This window comes from Homalodisca vitripennis, chromosome 2, assembly GCF_021130785.1.
Source record: "Homalodisca vitripennis isolate AUS2020 chromosome 2, UT_GWSS_2.1, whole genome shotgun sequence".
NCBI lineage: Eukaryota > Metazoa > Arthropoda > Insecta > Hemiptera > Cicadellidae > Homalodisca > Homalodisca vitripennis.
In genome coordinates, this window is record NC_060208.1 from 63997518 (window position 1) to 64019251 (window position 21734).

Below are 21734 nucleotides of genomic sequence, written 5' to 3' on the forward strand. Positions count from 1 at the left end.
CTGAATTTTTGTGAAGTGATACTGTTTTGTGACAGGAGGGATGGGTAAGATCTTGGCTGTAGTTTGTAGTTATTTGGAACAATATGCCTTAGAACTGTGGCGAGTATATTAACAACTTGTAGACAATACTAAACTATACAGCACAATTACCGTTTACACAGAAACACTACCAGAATTTTCTGGCAGTTCCTATTTTGATTATTTTCTCAATCAGTAAGTTTACATTCTTTTACGCTTAAAAAGAAATGCTATTAATTCTTCTAGGAAACACTTCAATTAGTTTTATGTTTTTGTATTGAGTATTTTTACTAAAGAGAAATAGTCTTGATATTCAAGTAAACAGTTTCTGAAAATCAAATGCAGACACTTCAACCAAATTAAAAATGATATTTTGAAGTATTCTAGTTGACTTGATCGTGACGTACAGGTGCAGTGACGGTGTCCAACACTTCAAGGTGCTGAGGGACGCTCAGGGCAAGTTCTTCCTATGGGTGGTGAAGTTCAACAGCCTCAATGAGCTGGTGGAGTATCACAGGACAGCATCTGTATCACGCTCCCAGGACGTCAAGCTGAGAGACATGGTGCCTGAAGAGGTGTTGTACCCCTGTGGAGACATTGCTAAAAACATGACAAAACCCTTAGTTTATTTTTAATCTTTTAAATTTAGACTTAACCCTGGGAGTGCCTATTGGTTAGTTGATAGTTTATTCAGTGGTCAGTTGTAACGATATATCATCAGCATCAGAATCTGTAAAGCATCATACTCTAACATTCCACTGTGTCTACTTGGTACTGAGTCCTCTCCAATTTTTATTCTCATCTTGTTTCTCATAATATATTTTGCCTAATTTCTCCTTCCTTCACTTGTACTCATGGACTTTGTCCTCAATTATTAACTTGGCCTAACGGATTGGGATCTTCTTAAGTTTCTTTACACATCTGAAAATTTCTCACGTTATAAACATTGATTAAGATTTAATAATAAAGAACAGCTCACTTTTATGTGTTTAACTATTCCACGCAGTTCAAAGTTTTACACTAAGGCATAGAATTACTAATTTGATCACATATTTTCTACTGCAAATCAATTAAACGTTGAATCGAGTAGCGTATTCATAACAAGGATGTACATTAAAAAAATGATTTGAAAATTGTATTTATGAAACAGTATTGCGTCATTGAAAAGACTATTTTTCTTCACAAAGTTATTGAGTTGTATTAATCACAATCTTCAGTATGTTTCTTATTATTTCTTAGCTGGTGTAGATAAATTACCATCCAGTTGTATATTTTTGTGAATTTTTTCTGTTCATTTCTCTTATTTGGAATAAGAACAAAAAAAGTGTGTTTTTTCAAACACATTGTTATTCTATTCCAGTTGTCACTCCAATATATTTCATAGTGTATAAAGAAGCAAATATATCGTATTGAATTGTTTGTTTTAAGAGTATCTGTGGTGACATTCTCATATAAAATATCTGGTTAAAATTTATTTCTTGTGAAGTCATAAGTTACAATTTTTGTAGCTTATAAGCATTTTAAGTGTTGTAGGTTCATGAATAAAACTGTTACATCTTAAACAATTAAGTGTTTGTGTTTATCATTTTGTTTAAAACACATAAATACTTTTTATTGGAGATAAATAGTTTAAAACACATATTGCCCTTTTATATGTGTTCATTTCCATTAATATCATAATACAGAAGAAATTCACATGTCAAAACAGAGTTTTATGACAAAAAATTTGAATATAACACATGGAAATAAAGTAATTAAGTATTTAATATTTTTTCTAAAGTATATCCTCTCATCTTTATACTCAGCTGTATCAGTCTCAGACTTAACCCTTTAAGGACTGGGAGTGCTGAGTGCCGAGCAGTCTAAGATGTTGGACTTTGAATCTGAGTTAGAGATAACAGGTTCACATCCTGTCTCTGACTAGCACTTTTTACCAGTACCATTGACCTTGTACTGTATCGACTCTCCCCCTTATTCTGTTTGATAGGATCCTTGCACAGGCCAGTAGCCCATAAGGATAGGCAGAATAAGGCTCAAAAGGAGAACAACCTCATTAAAAAAAATCAGAATAAAAAAAATTGGTATATGCCATAACTGCATTATGTCTTTCAAGAACTTTCTACCAAAACTGCACTGTACTCAATGAGGGACTTCAAAAAGTAGATGCATTTGGAAAAAATCAAATCTTGATTTGTATGCAATATATTTTTGTGTTTTTGGTGCTGTTATATTCAAAATTAAATTCGGAACCTAAAACGAAAAATAATATACTAAAATAAAAGTAGAACTCGCTAAAATATTACCAATATTTTTTATATAAAATATATTTTTTTAAATATAACAACAAAATTTGTGCTATCCAAAACAGTACTATTTTTCTCGTACTAAAAAAATTTGTTATATGGATAATCAAAAAGTATTGGTATAATTTTTACAAATTGAAAAAATATTATGGTTTATGAAATGCAACTTATAAATTAAATATGCTGAACACTTTATTATGAAATTGTCATTTAAAATTTTTTAATTGTAGGTCGTACAAAATGTTCCAACTAATTTTATCAAACACACTAAATAATTATTTACGCTACATGCACATTTGGTTTACATTTATTTACATGACAAAGTAAAGCTAATGGCATCCTTCATAACGTTTGTTGCACACTAATCTTGATTTTAAAAATGTTTAAAATTAAACAAATAAAAGTTTAATCTATGAGCAATAACAAAATCAAACATCACCATGACAACAGTACTGAGATAGAAAGCAGCTGTTGGGAGCCATTGTTAATGCTGTCTGAATTGTGTTACCGCTTTATTACAAAGATTATAATGATCCTAATTACAGGATATTGACTGGAAACAATATTTTAAATCAAGATTAATGAAGTTAGTAATAATTTGGAAAACAATAACATTTAATATAACGGCAACACAAATAACTCAAAATGTTAAGCAGTTTTAGGACGGCGGGTATTATTTGCCTTAAGTGATGGCCATCAACAAATCAACGGACTGGTATATTTAACGTATTATTTTATCGTCCAATGAAATGCACAGCTGGTTCTCACAGGGTTAAAAAACATTACATTAATTTCTGAATAGCACCAAAGTTAAAGATAAGAAACTAATGTTTATTGAATATTAAGACAATAAGCAGAACTTGCAAAAAAAATTAGTGTGGTACTGACTAATTTGCACTCCTATGGTTAAGTAACACCTTAATTGGAAGTACTATCCAGAAAGTAACTTTAAGTTATAAACCTGGAGAATAGTAAGGGAGAGCATAATGTATACACCATATGGAATCCACTAAACTTGGAATTATCTCAGCAATTTGATTTTTACTTTCAGAATAACTCACAGTGGCCAATGTTTATTATGCCATGAAGTATGATGTCTTGACGGGTAGAATATAATGGAATGATGCAAGTTAGTTGTGTCAGGCATTTTAGAAATTCGAACAAATATACTTGGCAAGTAATATATCTCACTAGAAAAAAATACTTAGTATAAATTAGTTTTCTTGCAAATTTGAATGATTGGAATTGAATGACCTACCCTAGTGTTTTTTACAAGTGGGTGTACAAGTAAGAAAATGTGAAGTAGTTTTATTGTTATAGGCCTACTATTAAGGCTATAGCACTGTACTAATAAAGAAATTAAAACAATATAATATTGCCACAATTAATTATTGTTGAAATAATACCACTGTAAAACTGTTCACAAATAATGTAAAACACTCACCTCAAAACAGGAACAACCTTACGCGGAGGTCTCGTGAACAGCACTGTTGCCCTCACCACGCAGGAAATCCTGTAAAACGCGCCAGTCTGCAGGTCAGAATGGCATTCAGTTGCGATGCCAACCAGTTTCGGATCGGTAACGGGTGGCTGAGAACAATGAATGGAGTGCAATCGTTGTCACGAGGTTCGGTCAACATTCTACCCCTTTCTATCGGCAGTTTTACGAACTAAAATAAAAACTTTGATTGCGAGATTTACCGTAATGCGCATGAAGAGTCATTTTCACAGCGCGAGATTTCCCGCAATATGCATGGTAAGGGTTAAAATTATTGTTATTACATACCATTGTATTAGAAGTTACAGTAAGGCATGGATTAATTTATTGATTCTTTAATAATTAAATTATTTTTAAATGGGTGGTTTATGAAAAAAAAAACTTGAAGGAGCAAGATTGTTGTGATTTTGCCAAACATCTAAATGGAAATTTAAACCTTGAACTTCATCCCTTTGCCTCAAATGTGTAAAGACTTGTAATTTAAAATTTTTGATTCAAGTATATTGTCAATTTTGAAAATCAAATTGATTCTGGTCATGGCTCAATATAAAAAATATAACAGTGGCTATGAGTGGGCAGGTGTGGCACAATATACATGGACCAAATACTCATGTACCAATTGTGGAATAAAGATGGATGTTATCTAAGAAGGACCACATCTTGATTGTAAATTGCTGTATGACTGGTGGAACTGAGAACCAACGTAGAAATCTTCTCAATAATTTTCAATTGCATTTATTTTGAGTTATGAACTGGTGATAAAAAAAAGATTGGCAGTTGTTTCTGGCACTACTTTTCTATCTTGATGAACACTTAAATTGCTTTCTGGGTAGCACAGGTATTTATGAATTATGAATTTGAGGCATGCCCTTATTGCTAGCAAAGATGTACTGTTTCTTAGCAAGTTTCCTTTGTAGCAGTTAAGAGATTAGACAGTTTGGAATGTTCTACAATTTTATATGAATTTTTCAGTCTCTGGATGTTGTTGTTTTGTTTTTTACTTAACATTTTACTTTGTTTGAAGATGTCTACTGATTGCTTATAGTGTTCTTGTTATATATTACTTGGATTATTAAAGTATTTGTACTACTGTTTTTAGAAAAAACTAGGTTTGCCGTTTCTCTCTGGTTCAGTGTTTTTTTACAAGCATTATACATTTTTACAACAAACAAATAACAATTTCTTCTTTTTAAACAAATATTGTTCTTTGTATTCTTCTTTTCTAAAGATTAAATCAGATAACTTATATCCTTTAATTTGTGTGGTGAACACATTCAATTCTTTCGCTATATAATTTATTAACTTTGTTTTTAATCACTCTTTCTGGTGCTTTGTTCTTTTCTAAAACCAAACTCCTGAGAATAATATGAATTCTTATTGGCTAAATATTAGATCAGTGAAATATTGATAATCTTTACAAAACTTCTTAAGTACTACAAAGTACAGAAACTGATTAATAAATCCCATGCTAGGGAAACCTGGCATGAATATCTAAGGGTCAAAATTTAAACTTGGAAATTGAGGAGTGGCTTTGTTAAAATCCATTACAATGAGCATTAAACAAAATTAGAACTCACTTCAAACTTTCACCCACATGGTTTAGCTATTTAAAGGTCTCTTTAAAATCACTTTTAAGTAAGGAATGCAGTAATACATTTGCAAAGAGCAACTGAATATTTTATACATCATTCATGATACAATGTGTTTGGAGCATTCCCCTATAATTTTAACCAAATCTCTGATATTCTTTGGATTCAGACAGTAAAAAAATTAAATCATAAATATTGTGTACACTCTTGCATTCTAAATTCAAAAATTGAAAATAAATAAAAATACAAATAATCAATCAATTTCACCCGTTAATGAGCATACAAACAGCAAAATGTTGTAATGACCTCAACATTTTAGAGATACTCTAAATAAATATTTTTAGAACAATTTTTATAAGGTTACAGAAGAAAAGTATGAAATGTGCACACAATTTGTTGTTTTATATTTATTGCGAAATATAGAATTGTTTGTCTGTCCTAGTTAGAGTAAGATTGAGTTCTCCAGGCATGGGGAGAAATGTCTTAACGAAATAAGAACTAAAAACAAATAATATCAATGATGTCTCCATAAGTTAGGGAACTATAGTCTGTGATTCCATGGGCTTGACGGATATACCATTAAAGGGTTATAAACTTAATTTATCTTGGTCTAGCGTCTAGATGAATTCTGGAACCCCCTCTCTGCCTGTAACAAATTAGAAGAACATGCCTTACAAATTAAAATTTCTTCTTAGAAATTTCTTCCCAACCTTCTGTACATTTCATTGCCATTTTCTACCATTAGTAAATTAAGATATCTGTTAAAAAATTATGAATTGTAAACCCTATTTTTCTAGATAATACCTTATTTTAACTGCTTTATCATGTTTTTTTTCTATTTTATACACGTTTTCTGTTTACATTAACTGATGATGCCTAACCGGCGAAAAACCGGCGTTTGTTATTAAATTGTATTGTGAAAGAAATAAAATTGTGTTTTATATTAAACAATTTTTGTTTTGAAATGTAATGTATCAGTCTACAATTTAAATTTCATCTTTTATTACAAGATACAACAATTCTTTGTTCGAACTTTGTTTTTGACAATGGAAGGATTGTGAAGGAAACATGATTTTCCCTGACATTTGCCATTGTTCAGTGTTACTGATTTTTTGTATCACCAAACAATGACAAATGTGTGGAAAAATCCTGTTTTATTCATAAAACAATTATTTATGTCTGGAAAAATTATGTCAAGAATAATAGTAATTCATGATTAATTTTTTATTTGTTGTTTTTAATTTAATGGTTTTTTTTTAAGAGAAGATTTATTTAAACCTTATTTTGCTGATTGATGTGCCAGGCTAACAACTTAAAGTATTAATTAATATTATTTAACTAAATTCGGAATATAATAACATTATGCAACATTGTGTAACACAGTCTGAGTTTTCAAGTTAGGAGAATGACTGGGTTACAAGAATGGAGTTCTGGAAAAGTTGAGAGTCTAAAATGATGAGAGAGGAAGTTGTGGCAGATGGCTGTGGCAATCAGTGTTCTTTGTTATCAGTCTCAAGATAAGGCTTTGTGGCTCCCCTCATGCCTCCTTGACATTAAAACTTGGCCTCAGTAATCCTGCCTTGTGTCTGGGCAAAATTTTAAAAATAATGGGGTACTACTTACAAACCATTATACAACAGTTTTGTAATGCTTAAAGCTATAAAAGTATATTATGTTTTGAATACACAAAAATGTATCTGTAACATTGTATAAAGTGCTATAAAAAGTTCTAATACATGTTATTCTTATAATACAAAATGTTTTCTTTCTTTGCTCTGAGCTATACAAATGTATTTGTATTTTTAAGCAAATCTTGCCCATACAAAAGAAATAAAATTAGTTTTCTTGCCAGATTTCTGTTAGTTGAACATTTTCATTTTTTTCATTATAAAGTTGGGTCTCTGTAATCTCTTTGAATAAGAGTTTGTTTATAAAAAATGTATTTGTTACTACATTTTTTCCAGTTTTTTGTTACAGTATGTTCTAATCCAAGATGATTTTGACAATTTTATTTTATATTATGGGTATTGTAAACATGAAAAAAATTGCGTTGAAACACAGTTATTGGATTGTAAATGCAACTGCAAACTGCATTTTAATGAGCAAGTAGCTAACAAGCAGAACAGTCAGCCACACATTGGCTGGTTGCTGGTAACAAATGCCTACAAAGTAAAACAATTTATATTTTATATTCCTACCTGTTACTTATGTTCGTAGTTTGATTTTAAATACATATGTACGATATTTTGTTCAAGAATGTTAATTTATTGATATTAATACATTCTTCGTTCGGTGATTTGGACTTGAGTCTCCAATGTAATAATGGCTATTCAATTATTAAAAGAAGTTATTTCCTTCTCATATAAGATCTTACAACATTTTTTTAGTTGTAGGTAAACAAATTCAGACACGTGATTTTATAGAATTTAATCAAGTAAAAAAGATCTTAATAGGATACTATTAAAAAATGTTCACAGGTGGAACTTGATCTCACTAGCATTTCTATACTAAAATTACTAGGCCTAATAATGGTGATTTTGTGTATTGTTGGTCAAAACTGTAAATGCTGAGTTGTGTTCATGATAACCTAACACGTTAATTTGTGTAAAAATTTTCAAATATTTATTATTGGACTACTATCCTGTTTTAATTTTTTAAAAACAAAAAAAAATGTATTGATTTTAAGTTTATTTATTCATGTTCACTTTTGTATCGTAGGAACATGTTATTTTCAAAGTAAACATTGCTTCTTTATAAAAATACAAAATTTAAAAGGACATTTGCCAAAAAGCTTAAAATAATATCTCTTGTATAACTTTGTAAAAAGATCAAAGATGTATACACTCATCAAATCTTGAAATCCAAACTTATGTGGTAGACCACTTACCAATATTGTAAGCAATGTAAAACAATTATTACAACTGAGTTATTAATTAATTATTGATTTGATATATTCTAAGGCTCAGCCCCCATAATGGTTATTGCAACTTAATTGAATCAAACAGTGAGCATGCCAGTTTTTCATATACTAGTCTAATCCATCTTCACTGGTAGTGGTTTTGATTTTAACATATACTGTTATTCCTCTGTAGCTATAAAAGTAAGATGGACACAGCTCTCAGGTGAAATCAACTGTCCTGTTATAAAATAACATATTGGCACTTAAAGGTATACAATACATTTTATTCTGTGATACCAGTAAAAAAATAATAGAATCAATAAATTTAATATGCCGCTCATTAATAATCCGTATTAAGTCCCTTTTTTGTCATTATTTTAGAAAGTTGTCACTATTTTAGGTCTTATTTATACATATTTATCAATATGTATGGAAGGATTTTCCTCAAAGTAATTTAATAAAAAAAGTACTCAAACTTCAATTGTGTTTTAGTTTATTAATGTTTATTTAGTATATTTGAATATAGTTATAAAAAGCTTCTTAAAGTGGTTAAAAAAATCATGCATCCCATATGAAAAGAATCAGAAATATTTAATTTAGTTATCAGAATCAAAAAGTTGGAATTGGCTCATTCCTTGTAAATATTTGGGCTCTTTTCAATTACTATCTCTTCTTGTGGAAAACACAATTTACCTTCCATTACTTTTCTTGAGAAATTGGTCATATTTGTGACTTTTTAAAATGACACCCAATAACTGTACTTTGACATTTTATTGACAGTTGGCTGTATATGTGTGGAATTCCACAGAGCTTGAAGCATGTTCTCTGGAAAGACACCCTTACAGTGTGATACTGATAGTAATACTGTGGTTGTAGTGTTTGGTACAAGCGCTGTATGACTTCACGCCACAAGAGCCGGGAGAGCTGGAGTTCCGACGAGGAGACGTTATCACGGTGACAGACCGCACGGACCAGCACTGGTGGCACGGAGAAATAGGAACAAGAAAGGGACTCTTCCCCGCCACATACGTCACACCCTACCACTCCTAGACCGGACAGCAGGTTAGTTACATTAGGTACTTTCATATTTTCCGGAGCAACTATATTTGGTAGAATGTGTCTTACCGGGGACTTACAAACTACATTATTAGAAAGAAAAACCTAATTTGATTAATTGTGAAATTCACATGTCATTATGACGATCGCTTCTTGTTTTCTGCTTCCCAAAAGAAAGCGATGTCGGTGATAAGGAGGCCACTTTATCCCTATCTATTATTTGTTATTATGCTATATAAGTAGGTTTAGATTAGGTTATCATAAATATGGTACTAGTAGTACCAGAGTTAAAGATAACCCAGGGTGCCATCCGACAAGGTAAACCGGGAATAATCCAGGAATTTAACGCAACCGGGAACATTGTATTTTTCAGCTCCATCTGACAGCGGTTGATCCAAGTTTGTGATACCTCCACGAATGTAGAGAAGTTTATCTCTCCTGTGTCATGGCAAGTCCCCTCCAAACACATAATAATCCGTTGGAAATTAAATTCGGCCGACGAGGGGCGTATCTTCTCTGCCCCAATGACATCAGAGAACAGGAGCCCTCAAATTTGATTGGCTTCTGTAACAGTCTCAGGTTCTGAAGGCACAGACAAAGTAAGGGAGGTGCAAAGGTCCTGTTAGGACGTGTGCGGAGGCAATTTTTTTAATTCTCTTTCCCTAGAGAATTAAAAAAAAAGTTGGCTGACCTGTCGTCCTCGGCTGTTAACGTACCTGCGGTACACTGTTAATGATAAAGCGGAAAAGCGGTAGTAACCATGGTTCAAGTGGTGTTTTTGTGTTATAAGTTTTATTCAGTCCTCGAAACCATTGTGTGGTGCACCCTACCTTTCACGTCTACCGTAGCCAGTGTTAAGTGTTCTCCATATGTACAATACAAACATTAAAACTAAGTCACTGTTCAAACGCTTACCACTTGTATTGCAGGCGAGGGCTCGATTTTGTTTATGAACAATTGCTCCTCACACACATGATCCGATTGGTGTCAGATTACATTGGTTGTAATAAAAAAAGTGATGATATCATCTTGGGCACATCCTAACCTAGAGTTTTTATACAGTATTGCCTCGACACAAACTAGAGTTTTTTTCAAGAAAAAGACCACATATTCAGGAGTAAATATTTTAAAACATATCTCTTAAAACTACTGACATACAAGGTAAAAACAGATTTAGAAAAGTTTTGAAGGACTGTATTGTTGGTAGGCTTTGTATTCCTTAGAAGAACTTTGCTGTTAGTAATTTTTTAGTATTTTATCTTAAAAAACACTAAAAGAAAAGTTAAGTTTTTTTGTTTGTTTGTTGTAAGCAAGACTCAACTTTGTAATGTACAATTGTATGTACTTTATAATGTATTGCATTTTAAGCTTGACACCATGTTATTTCTTGAAGAAATTAACAATAAAGAATTGTTTGATTTGATTTAAATGTATTTTTTATAGAGTTTTACAATTTTAATAAATAATTATTATTTCAATCAATTGACACTATTCAATTTACAGAATGTGCAAACATGAATAAAGACTTTTGTCTATTGTCTAACCTTGACTGGACCAGTTGCATGTACACTGGTAAAAAGTTGTGCAATTTTTGTATCCGACAGTAAATATTGCTAGAGCGATGCCACGAGCGCTACCGCATCTAGTATCAGACAGTTCTTTGCAAGAACTGGATAGCAGTGTTGGCGATCAAAATTTCAATCATAAACATCACTGTCGTCTGTAAACAGACTTCGTATTGACTCTCGCAACAATCAGCGATACAGCTGTAGCAAGTAGTTATCTTATTCACATTGTGCGACAGTAGTTGCGTAAATGCTCTCGTAGTGTACACATCTTAATATTGTCACCGATCAAATCTGTCACATATATCACTTTTCATCGTTAGGACGGCATTGACCGGACGACGCATGGTGGAAATACCATCAGTTTTCCGATCAGCCATTATTTGAACGACTTACCCACACATGTGACGATCAGTCAGACAATTCAAACTGTTCAAACAAAATAGTGGAACATTTATGAGAAGTCTTACGTCCTGTGTTTCGTAGTCTATGTCAATAATCTAACAAAACATTTGACTTGAACCACAGGTTTTCATGTGTTTATTTACTTATTTCAACTGGTTTTATATTTAAGAGCCAGTAATTGATAAAATTAATTGTGCTCGTATTCTGGGGCCAGCTATGGAAGGTACTGTTGTGGACTGGTGTCTACTTATTCTACAGATAGTGAATTAACCACACTTCGGTAATTTCCGTAGCAGAAAACTTCTGATGCATTCTTCATATATTGGCCTGCAGTGGATTATATTTGTATAAACAATATTTTTGCTGGACTATAACCAGGGCTGCCACCAAAGATAAAAATCTTGAAAAGCATGGATTATGCGTGAATTTTTATAATGTCCCTAGAATTTTTACTATGGACGGATTGATACTGATACTCGATACCATGGTTCTTTTCACTCTATTCTGATACTAACCAGAGTGCTTAAAATACTCTTGGAAAATCACGATTTCACAGTATTACAACAACTAGTAATGGTGAAAGCTGAATCTTGAATCTAGGTAGACAGCTGATCAGCAGTACACAAATTACCTATCGCTAACACATTTTGTACTTTCTGTATTAAGATATGTAGAATATTTTGGCTATAATTAGTATTTTTTATATTTATTTTGGCGCACCGTTGGAAGTCTGCTGCATCTATTCGTGAACAACGACTGATTGGGCAGTAGCTTACAAAAACTACTTATTGGTTAAACGTGTTTTTGTTGGCCTTTGTGTATAAAAATGATTTAGAAACACACAGTAATAAAATAAAGTGATATAAAAAATACAAATTTCAGTTAAAATATAATTTATATGTCTATATTTGTCAATGTCAGTGTGTCTGCTGGTTCTATGTGCAGATGTTAGCTGCTCAGCGATCACTAATTTTTATTTAATATATTGGTCGCACTTTATGCAGTTGTACATAAATATATTCAATATAAATATAAATTACATCCATACATTTTTACTTAAATAGAATACATTCTGGAGGCTCATTTTATAAGCTGCCATTTCTATAGTTAAAAAAGGGAAGGTAGAGGATATGGCTTTAGAAAATATATTCATTTCCCTGAATCTCTGCAGACTCTTTTGAAGTAGTAAGGTATTCCTATGCTTATTTTATCCACAAAACCTCAAAGTTAAAAGTAGAACTCAGTTGAAAGTTTAGAGAAATATATTCATTTCCCTGAATCTCTGCAGACTCTTTTGAAGTAGTAAGGTATTCCTATGCTTATTTTATCCACAAAACCTCAAAGTTAAAAGTAGAACTCAGTTGAAAGTATTTGGTTTATTTGTTGCTTGTACCGAACCGACCTTGTGTATCGGCCAAGTTGTGGCCTCGTACCGAAAGTTCGTACACCGCAGACATCTGACCCACAATAATGGACTGCACACTGCCTCACGATAGCACTGTGTTGATAATTGTTGTTCTCTTTATTTTTTCGAATAGTATACATGTATTTTCCAAACATCACAGAAAGAAAAATTATTAGATACACAGTGTTATGTTGTCACATTGAAAGACACAAAGATAAAAACTAAGTAGCTAAAAATATGTGTTAGCAATGAATCATCATTTTTCTGAATTTCTTGCATATCGTTAGCAAAGAAATTTGTTAGACCACCATAGTGACCATCATATGAATTGGGATAAAGCCAACATAATACATCAGGAACCACATTTTTTCAAAAGGAAAGTAATAGAGGCAACATACATTAAATTGATAGACCAACCAATCAGTCAACCATCAGTCAAGATTGGGCCACTTTGGTTGCCAATTCTAAAAAATGAACTCAAAAGAAAACGAAAGGTATCAAACGGATCAGATATTTGTAATAAACCTATGTGGAGTCACAATATGGTTTTAAAAAATTCATCTAGCATGAACCAATAATAATAATAATAATAATAAAAAGGCCCATTCCTGTCCCCCTTCCTTTTTATTTCCGCCATCTTGTTTCTTTCTGCCGTGATGATTGCCACTTGCTAATTGGCCTCTGTTCAGTCGTAGATGGTTGGTAGACGAATGCAGACGTATTGTGATCTGTATTCTGTAGTTCAGTTTTAATGATTAGTGTTGTGTATAGTTTTTTATTAAGTGCGTGTTTTAGAGTTAGTGAAGTTGACATACACCATAGGTGTGCCACAACGCTTTGGTATGATTTGTTTATTTTAACCTAGTTTGTAATTATGTATTAGGTTAGTTATTTACCTGAAGAAGAGATCATATTGCAGATCTCGAAACATAGTGTTACTGATTTTTTGTTTCACTGAACGATGGCAAATGTCCGGAAAAATCCCGTTTCTTTCACAATCCTTCCATCGTCAAAAATAAACTTCAAACAAAGAATACATTTCATGTTATAAACTAAATTTGCTTAAAAGTTTTGATAGTTAGCTTTTTAACCTTTATAAGGCCGACGGCTACAATAGGTAGCCGTGATCATAATGGTGTTCGCGGCCGACGGCTACAATAGGTAGCTGTCAAACGCATCTTACTTACTCCTGAGTCCTGAGCACTGTGTTTGTCTGGCATACAAACTGAATACTCCTTTTACTGAACCAACTTTTCAGTACTGTCTCGTCTACCTTTAATAATCCTAGCTTAGAAATAATGCACAATAGACATAAATGTTTCAGTTTTCATCAAAACAATTTGAAAATAATAGCACTATTTTTAAATTATTGGCTGAGTGTTAGCAAAGCCTATTACTTGAGAGGTAAATTTTATTTCTGTCTGTCTATCTATCTGTCCAGTCGATATATTGAAAATGAACTGACTTATAGACTTGAAAGTTAAACCCTTTGAATCCCAGACCAAAATATTGATGGTGGGAAAAACGTACCAAAACCATTTGACCTAAGAACTACAGAGAATCCCCGGAGCAGAAACAGCTGTATTGCATACTGTTCGTAAAAAATTAATATTTTTGCTATTTTTTATGCTATTGTCTTGTATTACACACCAAAATGTTCAGAATGAAATTGTGTACACAGAAAAAGTTTAGTCTGAAGTATAAAAAATTGTTTAACAACATTAAAATAACTTTAAAATATATGTTTATAGATTTTTAGGTAAAAAAATAGATTTTAAGATTTTTTAATTCAAAAATAAGAAAAATTTTTACCATGGGCACCCACATTTTATTTTTCTAAATTTAGTTTTATGTATGTACAAAAACAATTATATTGATGTCTCTAAAGATAAAGATTTTGTAACCGCGATCTCACTGAGGCCGGTTGGTCATTGTCCGGAGTAGGCCTAGCGGCGGCGTTACCGCGAGAAGTAAATAGCTGACTAAATGGCATTTCTTCGTCATCTGAGTCCGAGATAGTTGGCCTTTAAGTAGGATCACTGAAAATTGATGAGACGTCAGACCAATCTTCATCTGATAGGTCAACATCCAGTTGTCTGTCCAATTCACTCGGGTGATTTACAATGTTGTCACTCATTGTTCACAGAACTGATTATACTATAAGATTAAAACTAAAGAAAAAGTGACAAAAACCAGTCCTCAATTACAACATTTAACTCAATTCACATGCACAAAGACAATATACGTTAGACCGCTTTGTAAACAAATACAGCTGTAGCAACAAAGAGTAATATATTTTGTTGAGCATAGATGTTATTTTAAATACACTATATTACTAACAAAAAATTTGTATTTTACTAAAATACTCATAAATATGTATTAATACTCGTAAAATAAGTATTTTACCTTTTCAAATAAATATGAATTAAAAGCATATACCATGGTGACGATATTACGTCGCCCGGGGATTCTCGCATCTTCATTGGCGCCACGGGGATCTTCGCATATTTTCTCCGCGACGACATTTCGTCGCCTGGGGTTCAAAGGGTTAAATGAAGCTTCATTACTATACAGACAACATGAGTTTGACGAATGTGCATGTCACTCAACGGTATGTGACAGCTAATATTTTTACATTGACCTTTTGGATAACAATGATGGCAACGAGAAAATTGCAGAATAAGTACATTTGTAAACAAGTTAAGTACAAATCATATGATATTTTGTCATGTGACATATTAACACATGTAGTTTGTAGTTATTGTAACATATATTATTCATATCGTAAAGAGAAAAAATAATAGAGTAGATAGTTAATGTTAAAAGTCAGTGACATAATTTGATTTCAATGTGCTCTTGTATTGCTGCTGTTTTAGAACTTTTAAACACTACTATAAAACCTAACTCAACTTCATTTGTACATAGACACTAATGAGTTCTGTGATGGTGTAAGTACAATTATGCAATTTGGCTAAGCATCATTTGAACCTTTCTCTCAGTAGGTTGACACAGTTTCTCTTTTACTTGGGGGATGTAAAAATTTCTCTTCTTGAGAATGAAATGAGCTGTAGATTTAAAATTTTGCATGCAACTTCAGCGAAGCCTGTTATGCAACACATTGTGTGGCGTACTCCTACCTTGTATACAATAGAAATGTTGTGGGATTTGAGGAAAATTACCTAAAATTTTAAATGAAAAATATTTATATTATTGTTGTTTATATATTTTTTTTTGTTTACATAGGATTATAATAAAAACATTCTGATGTATACATTTTTGTTTGGTAGAGATGACAAGACCAAGTGGGCTTCCTGTTGTGGATGCAGTGCCTCCAAACTGTGTCACGTGAGATCCTGAGATGAACACATCTTCGCCAAACCTTCACATTACAAACCTATCCTACTTTTACCCTCTTTAGTTAAGCGATATTTTATTTATATTCCTGTTTCATGTGTTTCCTGCTCACATAAAATAGTTTTATTGTTATTTTCAAGGTGTCTTACATATCGAGATATGACTAATTTAAGATATGAAGTAAAATTTACTTTAAGTGATATGAAGTAAAATTTCTGAATGTATAGATAAATATTTATCTTATAGCCTTAACTAATTAAAGTAATACTGTTTTAGAATGGTAACACTTAGTTTTGAAGCAGTATTTACAGTTGGAAAGCGCCGGTGAAATTGAGAGTATTTTTATAATATTGTCCTGAAAGGATCTAAACAATTGCCTTTCATTTCTCAAAGACTGGCAAGAGAGTATATGTTGTTCTTATTATTACTATGGTGGCATCCATTGAGAGTTTAGTATAATTTGTTGACACATTTTAAAATAAGTTAAAGTGTCATGTTAGTTTGACTTTTTTTACAAAAAAGTAGTGTTGTAAAATTATAAAGTGTTTTTAAAATGTTGGAAGGATTTAAATTATTCATTTATTCAGCAGAAGATTAATTATAGTTTTAATAAAATACTTTTTCCTCGTGCCAGTCTTCAAATACGTAAGCACATATGAACGCACCATGAAATAAATAACTAAAATTGCATTTATTTTCTATAACTATAATAGGCAAAAATATACCACCTTTGTGTAAAAGTAGATTAGATTTATTACTACAATGTAGGTTTGTTATTTTCTGCCAAAATCCTTACGTTAGCGGGAGGGAAACCTATAGCGAATAGCAATATGTATCTTTACTTTTGATTTCCATCTTGTTACCAATGCTGAGTTTTTTGTTTATCTGAAAATTTATTTGTGTTTCTTTAATGTTAGATTACAGTTATTATTATTATAAATTTAATTGTAATTATTATTGTACTGTTGATAGTTGAAGGAGTAAACAATATTATGGGATATTTTGCTATACGTATAAAGTTTGTGCGTGATGTTAGCGTATTGATATTTTCTACGTTGTGCAGAAGTTGTTGTGTTTTATGTCGGTGCTTTTAATACCGACAGTTGAAGTCTGATATTTTAAAACTTAATTTTATCAATAGAGTAAGTGTAAATTGTGGAGTAATCTTTGATGGTTTTACTTTGTATTTGCAATATGAAGTTATTGTACTAAATGATATTTTGATATATAATATTTTAAATTCTATACTGCCTTTTTGATACTGAAGGACACACCTGTTCATTTTGTGAGTCAACTTAAGATTGCTTTAGTTTGCACTAAAGTTGCTAGGTCCATAGAGGCAGTGCCATGACGTGAGCCTTTTATGCCAACCAAAGTAGTGCCGTTCTATTCATTTCTCTTTTCTAAACTTTTTTCACAAATTTATTCTCTCAGGCTATGATATTGGTAAACTTTTGGGAAATAATGAATTGGATTGACAAGAATATGATTGTTCTTAAACAAATTTAGTTGGCTGTTTGGTTTTGTGTCAATGAGGGATTCAGTATGTACGTTTGTTTCAACCAGGGCCAGTTTTCCATTTTAAAACGTTAACAACTGTGCCATGAAAATTAAGTTCAAAATTGGTATTAGAGGTGTCAATTTCTTGCTAGATTTGCGACCAATCTCATCAAGAGAGTGAAATTGCTTGTTTTAATAATTATAATCCTACAAAAATTAATTTTTTACTTATACTCTATTAGTTAAGTAGAACATAGTGTTACTAAGCAATTTTTTTGACACCTTTGTGTTGTAAAAAATAGGGCTTTAAAGATGAAGGCAGGAATAAGGTAATAAACAGTTTACTGTAGTAGGATGAAAAACTCTGATATTAAATAGAAAGGGATGGAATGAAATAGTTTGGATATGTAAGGAAGATTAAGGATGCAGAAAAAAATAGAAGAGTAAAAGTGAGAGTTAGAGTAAGGAGAAAGATGTAGATGAATAAACAAAGGGGGTGAAGGCATTTTTTGTGAAGAGAAAAACATTTGTGTGAGACAAGAATAAAGAAGGTGATAAGAGAAAGAATGATGTGGAGGAATATATGCAAAGAAGGCTCAATGCAATGATGAAACTGGTCCCAGAATGATGATAATAATTATAATAGATATTATAATTATGATAAATATTACAGAAGAAATTAGTAATAAAAGTTAATAATTCTAATTAGTACTGCTGAAATATATTTTTAGCGTAATTAATATAGTTTTATGTCTTGATATTAATATTTAAGTGTATAATTTTCCTTAATTATATACTCTATATTCACTGTGTTAAAATTGTAAACAAAGTAAAACCATCATTAAATTGGTTTGTACTGTAAGCTGTCCTATCCCTATAAGATGTCCGTTAGACTGATTACGACATCATGTGCTGTAAAATGCTTTGTGGTCTACTTACCTCTTGTGCAGAAAGTGCCATTGTAACACTATGCCTATGCTGATTTATCTATTCTCCTGTTTTTTATCATGCCAGATCTTTTATTTGTAATTTTAATCTCATTGATTACTAGAAAGGTCAGTAAAAGAAGTGATGTCATATTTTCAATATGAATATTAAATTTAAGTTACATAAATGTACATTGATGTAAGAAGCTGAAGTATCAGGGTGCTAAGGTCTTAGATACAATCCGTTTGTGGGTTATATAATTATGTGTGTGCAAGTTTGTAAAAAAATATGATTCAATTATTACTACTCCGCTCATTTAGATTCTTGGTGTCCTTAACAAAATATACAGTGATTATTCAAAATGTCTTTGAAGGACATAAAGTTGGCTATTTAAAAATAAAAGCCTTGATGGCGTTATGCAATCTTTATGAGCCAGGGAGTTGTGTAGAAAGACAAAGAACAGCACGAAGTGGACAGTACTGGTAGTAAGTGTTGTTAGACTTGAACCCACTCTGTATCACTTCAGTGTTGTAAGTCTCACAGAAATAGTCATTTCCATGTTCCTTTTCTCAAGGCTGTTTGAATAGAATCTTAATCAAAGATTCATGAAATATCTGAATTTGAGTCTATTTAGTAAAGGTATTTATCTGGTTGTTATGAGAATAGAGAAAGTAAACTAAATAATAAAACTGGATTCATATTTAGATTTTAATGATAACAATAGGTTTGACTCTAATTTTAAATAGAAGATTGATTAAATAACTAGATTTTAACTCCTGAAAACTAAATATCTGAGAGGATCAAAGAAAAATATCCTTTTCTTATGTAATCATAACAAACCCATAAAAATATCCACAATTTTGTGTATAACAATGAAAAAGTCAAGTTGGTCAGAAATATATTTTTTTCTTGTATTCACATAGTGAGAAAACCTGCTTATAAATTTACTCATGTCCTGGTCTTACATTCTGTGGTGTAATAATTTAAATATTAATTTAAAATTAATTACTGAGTCGTTTGAAGTATATTATGACATTTCACATTGGCGTAGAATACCTTCAGAAAAGATGTAACATGTTTTCTGTATATTAAGAGGGAGGGCTAGTCAGCTACCGGTCGAGTATCTGAGGCTTCACTTTTAACATGGGGCTAAGTTTCAAACTGCATTTTAAATAGGAATTAATTTCAAATCCTTTAGTTTTTCAGGTCAGAAATACAAACTTTTCGTGGGTGGATCTCCGTACCCATTGTTTAATGAGAGATATTCTCTAATCCCCAGATGCTCCCACACTTTATCTCCTTTTAATTTTTATTGAGGACAATTGCATCAAGCAACATTGCTGTTCACCTAATATTACATCCACCACATGCAACTGTTTTGTGTTACTATTCTGATTTAGATTGAAACAAAAATTTTTAAGTTTCACACAGCCTTGTAGAAGATGAACTTTAAATTTGTTCCCTGGAAGTGTAATAAGGAAGTTGACATCATGTACTAGTATTACAAATAAAAATAACACACAAATGGATTATGCGGTAAATACCTATTTATTAACCCTTTGACGCAGTTGTTCCTGAGTGTGAAGGAAGACATTTTTGAAAAAAGCTATTATAGTGAAGCCTAAATACGAGGGCTATCTAGAAAGTAACAGGTGTTTAGAAATAACAAATTAACCAACTGAAATAGGAACATTTTATTATATCCATTTAAAAGCTACACTCTTAGGCTTTTTCAACGTAATTCCAGTTCAAATTGAGACATTTATCATAACGTGACACAAGTTTTTCGATTCCAGCATGTTAACAATCTGCCGCCTGAGATCTTAACCTCTGTATAATGCCAGCGTGAAGTTCAGCGTCACTATCGAAGGGCTGTGTTATGAGCCAGGTCTTCATCGCTGGAAAGAGATGGTAGTCGCTTGGTGCCAGATTTTGGGCTATAAGGAGGATGATCAAACACTTCCCAATCAAAATCATCCATGACTTGTCGTGTACGATTGGCTGTATGGGGGTGTGCATTTTCGTGGGAAGACAAAATTTGTGACCAAAGATTACCTCTACGCATATTTTGTATCACTTGCTATAGCTTCTGCTATGTTTCACAGTTCATCTCTGCATTGATTGTTGAACCTCATTTAAGGAAATTAACCAGAATAACACCCTTAGTATCCCAAAAAACAGTTGCCATAATCTTTCTCGCTTACAGTTTGGAGACATTTTCTTGGTTTTAGGATAATGTATGTGTCCTCATTCCATAAACTGCAATTTTGTTTCATAATTGACATGCTTCACCCATGTTTCATCACCAGTAATGATATGATCGAGAAGTTCGTTTCCATGTTTGTCGTATTCATCAAAGAAAGGTAACGATTCAGCGAGTCTCTGTTTTTTAACTTTCATAAGGATTTTTGGAACCCACCTGACACAAAATTTGTGGTATCCAACAATTTCATGAAGTAAACTTTGTGAAATTTGTGGAAAATGTTCTGAGAGTTTAGTCATTGTGAAACGGATGATTTTCATGAACTTTGTCATTGATTTTCAACATCAAATCTTGTCACTAGGCTACGCCGATCGCTGCAACTATTGTCATGAACATTTGTGTGGCCATTTTTAAAGTCAATACACCTCTTCCTTACTCTGTTTTCACTCATTATTACTCATTATTCCAATTCTATAAGCTTCACACAGTTGGCGATATTTAGATTGGTTATCACCAAACACACAAATGGTGGGATTTTCAATTGCAGCACACATTTTAATTAATCACAGCCTACTTAACGTCAAGAGTGTTTTGACACCAAGATGGCGGCTGTAGCACTGACCACTGCCACACCATTCAAAAACGTCTCTTATGTTCAGGACGGCCCTCGTATCATAGCTAATTCTGGTCAGATCTAATGTTTTTTTTCTGTTTAAATATACATAATGAAACCTGCAATAACTCTAGTATAATAATATTTTTATTTAATATTTTTGTATGCTTAAACTTAAGCATCATTTTGTACAACTTAATATAGCTTTGACATAACATATAACAATATTAAACACTTTTCTAAATTAATATCAATTCCATGAAAGTAAATTATCCACCAATACATCCCGGTAGGACAATATGACTGCTTTGTTTAGTAATGCCACAAAAAAAACTGCAATCAGCTTACAGAAACTTTGCTGGATATTGATGATATTGAGTGAAATAAAACAACATAAAC

General features: G+C 32.0%; 1 protein-coding gene across 2 annotated transcripts in view; it reads left to right on the top strand.

Annotated features, from left to right (window-relative positions):
* LOC124354074 (growth factor receptor-bound protein 2) overlaps positions 1-20048 on the top strand; it is a 36803-nt gene extending 16755 nt beyond the window's left edge. The window contains exons 4-6 of one of the 2 annotated variants that reach the window (XM_046804263.1): positions 428-581; positions 9184-9369; positions 16026-20048. In XM_046804263.1, coding sequence (XP_046660219.1) covers positions 428-581; positions 9184-9357 — 328 coding nt within the window. In that variant the 3' untranslated portion in view covers positions 9358-9369; positions 16026-20048. Of the gene's footprint in view, positions 1-427; positions 594-9183; positions 9370-16025 lie in introns of both variants that reach the window. The other variant, XM_046804262.1, reaches the window with a different exon arrangement.
* Positions 20049-21734: the final 1686 nt, after the last annotated feature.